Here is a 10,268-nt window from a genome sequence, read left to right on the forward strand (position 1 = left end):
TCACGGCTGCTCAGCTCGGGCTGACTCGAACCACTGTTGCTCAGAGCTCAAACTCTTGAGCGAGCTCTTAACCAACTGAGCCACTCAGCCAGCCCCTGATACAATTTTTATAAAACCCAGAAATAATAAAAACAGTGGCATATTTTTAAAAAGATACATACATGTATTGTTGAAGTATTTTTTGAAATAGCTAAGAAATGAAAAACACAAGATTCAAGGTGGCTGCTTTGGTGGGGGGACCAGGAAAGGGAGTGGGGAGGAACACACAGGTAGACCTACCGCTGGCAATGCTCTAGTTCTTGTTTGGATGATAAGTTCATGGATAGTCACTTCATTTCATGCCTTATAATTTATATATATAGATATTCTTTTGTGTAAAATATAATTTTAACATATTTGAGGTTCTTATAAAATTACAAGCACTGAACATAGTAGATACTCTATAAGTGGTAGTGTCCATTACTCCTAATGCCCCAGTAGAGAAGATGTAAACTGCCCTTTCATTGAATTGGTCAATTAGTAAATGTTTATTGAGCAACTCCATGTTCAGTGTGGTATTGTTGGGGTGGGGGTGCTTACCAAGGTTGCAAGACAGGGCTCCTGCCTACAAGTGCCTACACACTTGCTTAGGTGGATTGGGAGCCAAGTGCAACTGGCCTCATGATTGAGAAGTGCTCTTTCATAGCTCTCCTCCTTTCCTCCATGTTTTTTGCCAGGGATGCCCTGCTGGTAATCCAGTGGAACATTCGGGCCTTCATGGGAGTCAAGAACTGGCCCTGGATGAAGCTCTACTTCAAGATCAAGCCTCTGCTAAAGAGTGCAGAGACAGAGAAGGAAATGGCCAACATAAAGGAGGAATTTGGACGCATCAAAGAGACGCTGGAGAAGTCCGAGGCTCGCCGCAAGGAGCTGGAGGAAAAGATGGTGTCCCTGCTGCAGGAGAAGAACGACCTACAGCTCCAAGTGCAGGCGGTGAGAACACATGATTGTCTCTTCATTTCTCTCTTCTTCCCTAGATTATAATCCATCTCATCATCAGGGACTAAGACCCTGGATCTCCTCTTTTTAATCACCAGCTCTCCTCTCTGTCCTCTCTCCCAGGAACAAGATAACCTCAATGATGCAGAGGAACGCTGTGACCAGCTGATCAAGAACAAGATCCAGCTGGAGGCCAAGGTGAAGGAGATGAATGAGAGGCTGGAGGATGAGGAGGAGATGAACGCCGAGCTCACCGCCAAGAAACGCAAGCTGGAAGATGAGTGCTCTGAGCTCAAGAAGGACATTGATGACTTGGAGCTGACGTTGGCCAAGGTGGAGAAAGAGAAGCACGCAACAGAGAACAAGGTGAGGGCAGCTCCCTCTGGCTCCAGTCCAGGTCTCCTTGGGATTCCCAGAGTGTGGTCATGGTCCTCGGTAATGGAGGTCTCTACAGATGTCTCCAGGCTGGTGACCTTTGAACCTAAAGGGGACGGGGTTCTTGGTCGGCAGGTAAAAAACCTGACAGAAGAGATGGCTGGACTAGATGAAATCATCGCCAAGCTGACCAAAGAGAAGAAAGCTCTGCAAGAGGCGCATCAGCAGGCCTTGGATGACCTTCAGGCTGAGGAAGACAAGGTCAACACATTGACCAAGTCTAAAGTTAAGCTGGAGCAGCAGGTGGATGACGTGAGTAGTAAGAGCCATGCTCCATCTCTCTCAGGTCAGGATTTTGCAGGTGACACCAATGGCCCAGGGGTTCCTGATCCCTAGAAGTAACTTCTATGACCCTTGGGTCCTCTTTGCTCTCTGTAGTTCCTCCCTAGGCTCTGCCTCTAAATCCTTTGTGCCTGCAGGGATTTCCCTGGTGGCTTGACTTCCAATCGACTGGACTTTGAGTTTAGAAGGGAGCAGACAAGCAGACACTGTGGATCTCAAGTTTTCTGTGCCCTGTTTGTTTTCTTCTCTCCACCAGCTGGAGGGGTCCCTGGAGCAGGAGAAGAAAGTTCGAATGGACCTGGAGCGAGCAAAGCGGAAGCTGGAGGGCGACCTGAAACTGACCCAGGAGAGCATCATGGACCTGGAGAATGACAAATTGCAGCTGGAAGAAAAGCTCAAGAAGTAGGAGCCTTCAGCGGCCAGGAGGGACTAATGGAGGGATCTGGCCAGAGGGTTAGAGCACACGGTGCTGTACCTCCACTGGTCATGGTTGCTCTGGGCACAATGAGGTGTCAATCACAGTTCTCCCTCCTTCAACATCTGGGCCAGCAGGGAGGGGACTGGTCCTGGCATGCCGAGGGAAGAGAAGAGAACGGGCACAGAGGAAGGAAGACCACCTTTCACCCCCTCTTCTCCTCCAGGAAGGAGTTTGACATTAGTCAGCAGAACAGTAAGATTGAAGATGAGCAGGCACTGGCCCTTCAGCTACAGAAGAAACTGAAGGAAAACCAGGTGAAGTTCTTCCCGGTATAGCCAAAGGGGCGCTCAACGGCCCTGAAGTGGCTGAGGGCTCTAAACTCCAGGCCACCCCAACGATCCCACCAGTCCTGATTTACAGACACTTGGTAACACAACCCTTCCCCCATTAGTGCAATCATGTTTTGTTGCAGGAAGGCTATTTTGTGTGTGGTGGGGGCGGGGAGAAGGGTGTGTGTGCAGGACGGAATCATACCTACAAAAAGGGCTTCTCTTTCTGAACTATGCTCTGTCTCATGGGTTTTCTGCTCTGGACAAATGTTAGGGTTCAATTCTTCCCTAACTCTTCCTTTGGTACTTCTCCCCCTACATGGGGGTGTGAAGGGCCTTCATGGAGTATCTTGCCATGAGCCGCTTTACTCATACTCTTCCCGGGTACTGACCCCAGCCACTAACTCAGGATGAATCCCCATACAGCACTCATGATACGGGGTCAACTCTTACAACCTTGAGCAAGTCAGTTCCCCTTCCTAAGCCTCAAAGTCTCTTCTCATCTGTCTAATGGGACTAATAACCTCTGGCTTACAGAGGGCCAGAGGAGAAAGTGTATATGAAACCACTCTGTCTACTAGAAGTCAGCCAGCCATTAGCAAGAAGGGGTTCTTTTAATCTTCCAGTGGCCTTCTCTTCCCTCTGCAGGAGGAGATTAAATTAAAAGTCACAATCTCCCTTACCTTTAATGCACCCCAAATTTTAATGTGCTTTTAGTCCTGTGTTTGTCAGGAGAGCCCTGGAAACAAGAAAGGCAAGTACTGTCATCCCTGTTTTATTGCTGCAGAAGCCGCATGGCCAGGTCTGGACATAGTGACTCCAAAGGCAACAGGCACTCAGCTACGGGGTGCTGAGAGAACCTTATCCTTTCATTTTCTGGTCAGACTGCAGCTAGTATACAGAGCTTATCTCCTTTCAGCATTCAGGTCCCATGGCCCAGGCTGCAAGTGACACTTGAACACAATTCCACTCCTCTGGGGGCTGCTCAGGAACTGGTCTGCCATTAGTGATAATTTGTCCTCCCATTTTTTGGGGGTGCCTCTTCTTGGTGGTAGCCAGATAATCAGGACGTCTTCAGGTTCTTTTACCATGGGTCTGGGCAACTTCTTTGACTCTTAGACCCAAAACAATAGCACTGTTGTCTTCATCAGGTCTTGGCAATGGGCTGTGGTCCCTCCTTCTTCCTGCCCAAACTCTTGCACACAGTTGCACCTTCTCCATCCTGGGAGCAGAAGCATGGTGGTCCTCTCTCTCTTGCTCCCAGGACCCACCCATGCATGTTCCATTCACACTCTCCATAACCACACAGGAAGTGATCCCACTGATCTTCCCCTGTGCTACCGGCTGCTCAAACAAAGATCAAAATGGTAGATGGGACTTTCTCCCAATTTAGTCAAGGACAGACTAAGGCCAGAGGCAGAGGAAGGCACACTACTAACAGTCAGCTGGCCTGGAATGGACACTAAAGCTGGAGCCCAGCCCTGGGCATAAATAAAACCCTGGAGAGTGAGGAATATGGTTGGCTGGACTTTGTGGTCAACTCAGAAGATTACAAAAAAATTTTATTGTTGTTAAGCATATTGTTGCAAATATTTATAAAATACAAACACCTGGTTTCCTGCCTTATGGTTAGCAGAGCAGTGAGTGCATCTGTGGAATCTTTGAGATTCAGGATCTCACAGGATCTTAAGATCGACTTCTGAACACAGATTCTCAGGATTCAGGGCTGCATATTCTCAGACTGGGTCTGAGATGCCCCTGAAAAGTACCTTGAAGTTTTGGCTTCAACCAAATTACTGCTAATGGTCTATGTACAATAGGATGTTTAGCAGCACCCCTGGCATCTGCCCTCTAGGTGCCAGTAGCAACTTCCCTCACCAGTCTTAATCAAAAATGTCTCCAGGCATTGCTGACTGACCCCTAAGGCATAAAATTTCCCCTGACTGAAAACCACTGCTCTACAGGGCATGAGTGCTTGGGCCAGGAGTCTTCTAGAGCCAGGGGAGGGGGCTCCCACGGAGGGTTCCAGGCAGTGGGTCTGAGTCCTTTGTGTCCTGGCCCAGGCTCGCATCGAGGAGCTCGAGGAGGAGCTGGAGGCTGAGCGCACCGCCCGCGCCAAGGTGGAGAAGCTGCGCTCAGACCTGTCCCGGGAGCTGGAGGAGATCAGCGAGCGGCTGGAAGAGGCTGGCGGCGCCACGTCCGTGCAGATCGAGATGAACAAGAAGCGTGAGGCTGAGTTCCAGAAGATGAGGCGGGACCTGGAGGAGGCCACGCTGCAGCATGAGGCCACAGCAGCGGCCCTGCGCAAGAAGCACGCTGACAGCGTGGCCGAGCTGGGCGAGCAGATCGACAACCTGCAGCGCGTGAAGCAGAAGCTGGAGAAGGAGAAGAGCGAGTTCAAGCTGGAGCTGGATGATGTCACTTCCAACATGGAGCAGATCATCAAGGCCAAGGTTGGCCTGTGCCCAGCCTCTCCTCACCCTCTTCTCCCTTACAGCTTGCACCTTCCTTCCACTTTCGCTATCTGCTATCTCTCTTATTCTCACTCTCTCCATCACCCTTTGGTCTCTCTCTCTCTGTCTCTCTGTTTCTCCCCCCCGCCCCTCCCTCCCCTTCTACCCACGTTTCCATCTCCTCACCATCTTTCCGTTTTTAATTTACGTACCCTCTTCAGGTTGTGCCCTTCCAGCTACAGCCCCATTTCACCACCCTGCATTCCATGCTTTCCCCACCGTGACCCTCCCTTCCTTCTTCTGGTCCCCCTGGCCCCTTCTCTCTGACAAGTCCAGCCCCTCCCACAGTCACCCTTCCCATGTTCCTTACTGCCTGAAGGCAAACCTGGAGAAGATGTCCAGGACACTGGAGGACCAGGCCAACGAGTACCGCATGAAGCTGGAAGAGGCCCAACGCTCCCTCAACGACTTCACCACCCAGCGAGCCAAGCTGCAGACTGAGAACGGTGGGTACTCCTAACCGACCCTGCATTTGGCCCAGGGTACGGCATCAGTTGCCCTCTTCTACGGTCCACAAACCTACATTCCCACTTCCAGGTGAGCTATCCAGGCAACTGGAAGAAAAGGAGGCCCTGATCTCCCAACTGACCCGAGGGAAGCTCTCCTACACTCAGCAAATGGAGGACCTCAAGAGGCAGCTGGAGGAAGAGGTTAAGGTGAGGCTTGATGGCAGCCCTGGGACAATTAACATCAACAGCAGAAACGGAGCCTGGAGCGTGAAGAGAGGCCTCTGTAATGAAAAGACCTCCAGTCTAGGTTCTTCTATTCTTCACCTAAGCCATACCCGACATCCTCAAATGCCTCTTTTCTTATTTGTAAGAGGGTGGGGTGGGCAAGCTGGGAAGCTACCTCAGGACATCGAGATTCCACACCAGCTCTCACCCTGAATGAGGCTGGGGCTTAGTTGAAGTTCCTGGACATGAAGAAGATCCAGAGCACGTGGAAAGGGCATTTCCTCCCACCTTCTTAGGAGCGGAGCTAACCTCCAGGTGTTTACTTCCCCAGGCGAAGAATGCCCTGGCCCACGCACTGCAGTCGGCCAGGCACGACTGTGACCTGCTGCGGGAGCAGTATGAGGAGGAGACAGAGGCCAAGGCTGAGCTGCAGCGTGTCCTGTCGAAGGCCAACTCAGAGGTGGCCCAGTGGAGGACCAAGTATGAGACAGATGCCATCCAGCGGACCGAGGAGCTGGAGGAGGCCAAGTGAGTCCTGGGCAGTCCCTCACCTGAACCTAAGAGGCAAAGGAGTCCAAGGACATGGGGTAAGGCAGGCAGAGTGGGAAGGAGATTTGAGGTGGGAGAGACAGGAGGCTGGGAGAAATGTGGTGGGCAATAGAGGTGCCTGAAAGGGAGCCTGTATCCTGCACTCTGAGTGAACCTCAACTGGCCCTGACTTACTTCCTGTGACGGGCGAGCTTTTGGCCCGGGTTATACCTGACGCTCACGTATAAGACGAGCAAAAAGCTTGTTGGTCAGAGGAGCTACCATCGATCAGCCTGGCATGGAGACAGGTCTGGGCTGCCACCAAAATGCCACTGCATGTGAAGAGGAGACTATTCTAGGCACCTGTAGCCTTGGCGCCCTCAAGTCTAGGGTCCTGGGGCCTAAAGGGGCTGCTCATCATCCCAAGGAGCAATGGGAACAGGGTCGGTCCTCCTCAAGTGGCAGTCCAGAGGAGGGGGTGGTCCCAAGGACCTGCTGTTCCTGGGTAGTGTCACACACACACACACCCCCAACCAATCGGGCAGGAAGAAGCTGGCCCAGCGGCTACAAGATGCCGAGGAGGCCGTGGAGGCCGTCAACGCCAAGTGCTCATCGCTAGAGAAGACCAAGCACCGGCTGCAGAACGAGATTGAGGACCTGATGGTGGATGTGGAGCGCTCCAACGCGGCCGCTGCAGCCCTGGACAAGAAGCAGAGGAACTTCGACAAGGTGGGCCCTGGTGGGGGACACAGCCAGGAGGCAGAGCAGGGGGACTGGCATCAGTGTGAGGCCAGGGCCATCCTCCTTGGAGGCAGGGAGGAGGCTGAGCCCAGGTGAAGGGCCTGGGCAACCCTGGAGGTGGGGGCTGGGCTGGGGCTGGGGACTGCACAGTGAGCCTCAACCCTGTTTCCATCTCTGTCCCCACAGATCCTGGCTGAGTGGAAGCAGAAGTATGAGGAGTCGCAGTCAGAGCTGGAGTCCTCACAGAAGGAGGCACGCTCCCTCAGCACTGAACTCTTCAAGCTCAAGAACGCCTACGAGGAGTCCCTGGAGCACCTGGAAACCTTCAAGCGAGAGAACAAGAACCTTCAGGGTGCGCTGGGGCCTGAGGCCAGGAGTAGCAGGGGCAGGGTGGGCCACTCTGGGGCAGGGAGAACGCAGGGTTTGAGCTTTCTGGCCCTCTGACCCTCAGAGGAAATCTCTGACCTGACTGAGCAGCTGGGAGAAGGAGGAAAGAATGTACATGAGCTGGAGAAGGTCCGAAAGCAGCTGGAGGTGGAGAAGCTGGAGCTGCAGTCAGCCCTGGAGGAGGCCGAGGTGAGGGCCTCGCTCTGTGTACACCTCTGCCTTGGACCCTTCCATGGTCCCCCCAACCCTACTGTCTCTATCTCCCCAAGTCTTCCTCACCGGCGGGTGACCCTGACTCCAAAACAAAGAGCTATTAGTTCCTTATTCTTAGTCCAAGGTTGTCTACCCACTAGCCATGACTTCCTCCAAAGCCAAAGTCTGCACAAAGGAAACGTCACACTCTGATCATTGGCCATAAGATTAGGTTTCCCACCAGTTTGTAAAGTTGAAGCCTGGCCATCATAATAACACCTCAGACAGTGGGTGGCAGCATGAGCTGCAGAATCAAACAGACCTGAGTTTTAAACTTGGCTTTAGGACCTCCAGTGTGTCATTGGGCAAGTTCCTTAACTTCTCTGTACCTCAGTTTCCTCACCTGTAAAATGAAATTAATTGTATATACCTAAGATTTATGCATGATATTTATGAAGATTAAACGAGGTAACACACTTAAACACTTAATATATATAAGCTATTGTTACTGTTCATTTTTACGAACCTAGGAACAGCGCTGAATTTTTGAGCTTCTAACTTTTTTCACTAAAGGGTGCAGGGCCTGAGAAACAAAGGTAAAATTTTGAATTTGTGGTTATAAAAAACCTCTCCTTTTTCTATGCTATTTTAGATAAGTCAGGATCATGCAGTGTTGGTGCTGGGGGGGCCTTGGCAATTGTGAGGTCCAAACATTTTTCTTGACAGAAGAAGCCCAGGGCATCCTACACCTCCTCCCCCAGAGCACCCAGGTGGCCTGGGAGGCAGGTCCCACCTCCCTGTCTCTTCCCAGCTCTTTCTCTCTGGGCCATAGTCCTGGCTGACACCCAAATCCTCTTGTCCTCCCTCCCTACCCCATCAATGCCCTCACTCTCTGCCTCTGACCCTCTCTCCCTGCCCTCTGCTCCCACTAGGCCTCCCTGGAGCACGAGGAGGGCAAGATCCTTCGGGCCCAGCTGGAGTTCAACCAGATCAAGGCAGAGATTGAGCGGAAGCTGGCCGAGAAGGACGAGGAGATGGAGCAGGCCAAGCGCAACCACCTGCGGGTGGTGGACTCGCTGCAGACCTCCCTGGACGCAGAGACACGCAGCCGCAACGAGGCCCTGCGGGTGAAGAAGAAGATGGAGGGCGACCTCAACGAGATGGAGATCCAGCTCAGCCACGCCAACCGCATGGCCGCTGAGGCCCAGAAGCAAGTCAAGGGCCTCCAGAGCTTGCTCAAGGTACATGGAGACTCTCGGATNGACAACCCCCTGGTCATGCACCAGCTGCGCTGCAACGGCGTGCTAGAGGGCATCCGCATCTGCAGGAAGGGCTTCCCAAACCGTATCCTCTATGGGGACTTCCGACAGAGGTGGGTACAAGGCACCCCAGGGCTCAGGGAACAGGGGGGTGCCCCGGTGACCTTGATGGGGTGGGGAGTCTGCAGGGGTCCCCGAGCTCTGAGGGCAGAGCAGATCGGTGAAGAACGTAGGTGATTCCGGGCACCTCCCTCCCAGGTATCGCATCCTGAATCCAGCAGCCATCCCCGAAGGACAGTTCATTGACAGCAGGAAAGGGGCAGAGAAGCTGCTGGGCTCCCTGGACATTGACCACAACCAGTACAAGTTCGGCCACACCAAGGTGGGTCTAGAGCCCCATAGGGTGGAATTGCAGGCTGTGTGGCCATGTTGAGTGGAGCAGCTGGGAGTTTGGAAGGCAGACCCTGGCTCCTGGCTTCCTGTATCACCCCAAGTGCTGGAAGCCAGGCCTTCTTTCTGTCTTGTCTTTCACATTTCACTCTCAGGTCTAGGATGAGCAGGTGATGGGTCCCTGGGAGCTCAGCCAGGGTCTCCCACCCGTTTCCTTCACCCTGGATACCCTTCTCTGAAGCTGTGGCCCCCTTGGCTCTCCCCCTTGGCCACAGGTGTTCTTCAAGGCGGGGCTGCTGGGGCTGCTGGAGGAGATGCGAGACGAGAGGCTGAGCCGCATCATCACCCGTATCCAGGCCCAGTCCCGGGGCCAGCTCATGCGCATTGAGTTCAAAAAGATTGTGGAGCGCAGGTGAGGCAAAAGGAAAGGGAGAGGGGTTTCTGGAGACGTAAGAGGCAGACAAGTAGTGTCAACTGGCATGGGCCAGGAGACCTGGATTCAAATCTTGGCTACACCACTTACCAGCTGGCTTGGGTAAGTAAATGACTTTACCACTCTGGGTCTCATTTTGAATTCTTTTAAAAAAGAAAATTTCCATAAAGAATCTCCAGTTAAGACTCTGACAATGTAAAATTTTAAAACACTAGATTGACAAACATCAAGAAGTCTGACCCACTGCTTACAGTGTGTAAATTAGTGCAACCTCTTTGGGGAAAAATGTGTCATCTTTTAAAGATGAAAATTTGCATACCTTTCCATTCCACCCCTGAGTACATGCCCACAGAGAAACTCCTGTACATGTACAATACAACATGAGACAAAAAAATAATCTCCATAACAACATTGGTCAAAATAGCAAAGATCTGGAAACAACAACTCAGTGTCACATCCACAGGGGAATGGGTAAATATAGAGTGGTTTGGTGGAATATTACAAAACAATGAAAAGTAGGGAACTACAACTACATGATGTAATAAGTTTGAATCTTAAAAGTATATTATTGGGTAAACAAACAAGTCACAGAAAGATACTATAGTATGATACAATTTTTTTTTTTTTTAGCTGAGCCATCCTGCCACCTGTTGGCAGCTCACGGCTGCTCAGCTCGGGCTGACTCGAACCACTGTTGCTCAGAGCTCAA

General features: G+C 52.0%; 2 protein-coding genes across 2 annotated transcripts in view; both read left to right on the forward strand.

The window, feature by feature from the left end:
* Positions 1–10,268, forward strand: part of LOC109393614 (myosin-6-like) — a 33,638-nt gene that overhangs the window by 11,660 nt on the left and 11,710 nt on the right. The window contains exons 18-33 of the mRNA XM_019663023.1: positions 631–972; positions 1,102–1,344; positions 1,489–1,665; positions 1,952–2,097; positions 2,337–2,427; positions 4,506–4,895; positions 5,275–5,401; positions 5,493–5,611; positions 5,961–6,157; positions 6,703–6,886; positions 7,085–7,250; positions 7,350–7,474; positions 8,410–8,849; positions 8,995–9,118; positions 9,402–9,538; positions 9,912–9,921. Of these exons, the coding sequence (XP_019518568.1) occupies positions 631–972; positions 1,102–1,344; positions 1,489–1,665; positions 1,952–2,097; positions 2,337–2,427; positions 4,506–4,895; positions 5,275–5,401; positions 5,493–5,611; positions 5,961–6,157; positions 6,703–6,886; positions 7,085–7,250; positions 7,350–7,474; positions 8,410–8,849; positions 8,995–9,118; positions 9,402–9,538; positions 9,912–9,921 (3,018 nt within the window). The remainder of the gene's footprint in view (positions 1–630; positions 973–1,101; positions 1,345–1,488; positions 1,666–1,951; positions 2,098–2,336; positions 2,428–4,505; positions 4,896–5,274; positions 5,402–5,492; positions 5,612–5,960; positions 6,158–6,702; positions 6,887–7,084; positions 7,251–7,349; positions 7,475–8,409; positions 8,850–8,994; positions 9,119–9,401; positions 9,539–9,911; positions 9,922–10,268) is intronic.
* On the forward strand, positions 8,741–9,574 carry LOC109393660 (myosin-7-like). The gene is made up of 3 exons (XM_019663093.1): positions 8,741–8,849; positions 8,995–9,118; positions 9,402–9,574. Exons 1-3 carry the CDS (start codon positions 8,755–8,757, stop codon positions 9,540–9,542), a joined length of 360 nt encoding a protein of 119 aa, XP_019518638.1. The 5' UTR covers positions 8,741–8,754; the 3' UTR covers positions 9,543–9,574.

Source organism: Hipposideros armiger, unplaced genomic scaffold, assembly GCF_001890085.2.
Source record: "Hipposideros armiger isolate ML-2016 unplaced genomic scaffold, ASM189008v1 scaffold_385, whole genome shotgun sequence".
Taxonomy (NCBI): Eukaryota; Metazoa; Chordata; class Mammalia; order Chiroptera; family Hipposideridae; genus Hipposideros; species Hipposideros armiger.

Bases quoted from the DNA above. Each gene is read 5' to 3' on its own strand.
- LOC109393660 (XM_019663093.1), top strand. From the start codon at position 8,755: ATGCACCAGCTGCGCTGCAACGGCGTGCTAGAGGGCATCCGCATCTGC. The intron at 8,850-8,994 runs GTGGGTACAAGG...CCTCCCTCCCAG, and splicing joins TATGGGGACTTCCGACAGAG to GTATCGCATCCTGAATCCAG. The intron at 9,119-9,401 runs GTGGGTCTAGAG...CCTTGGCCACAG, and splicing joins ACAAGTTCGGCCACACCAAG to GTGTTCTTCAAGGCGGGGCT.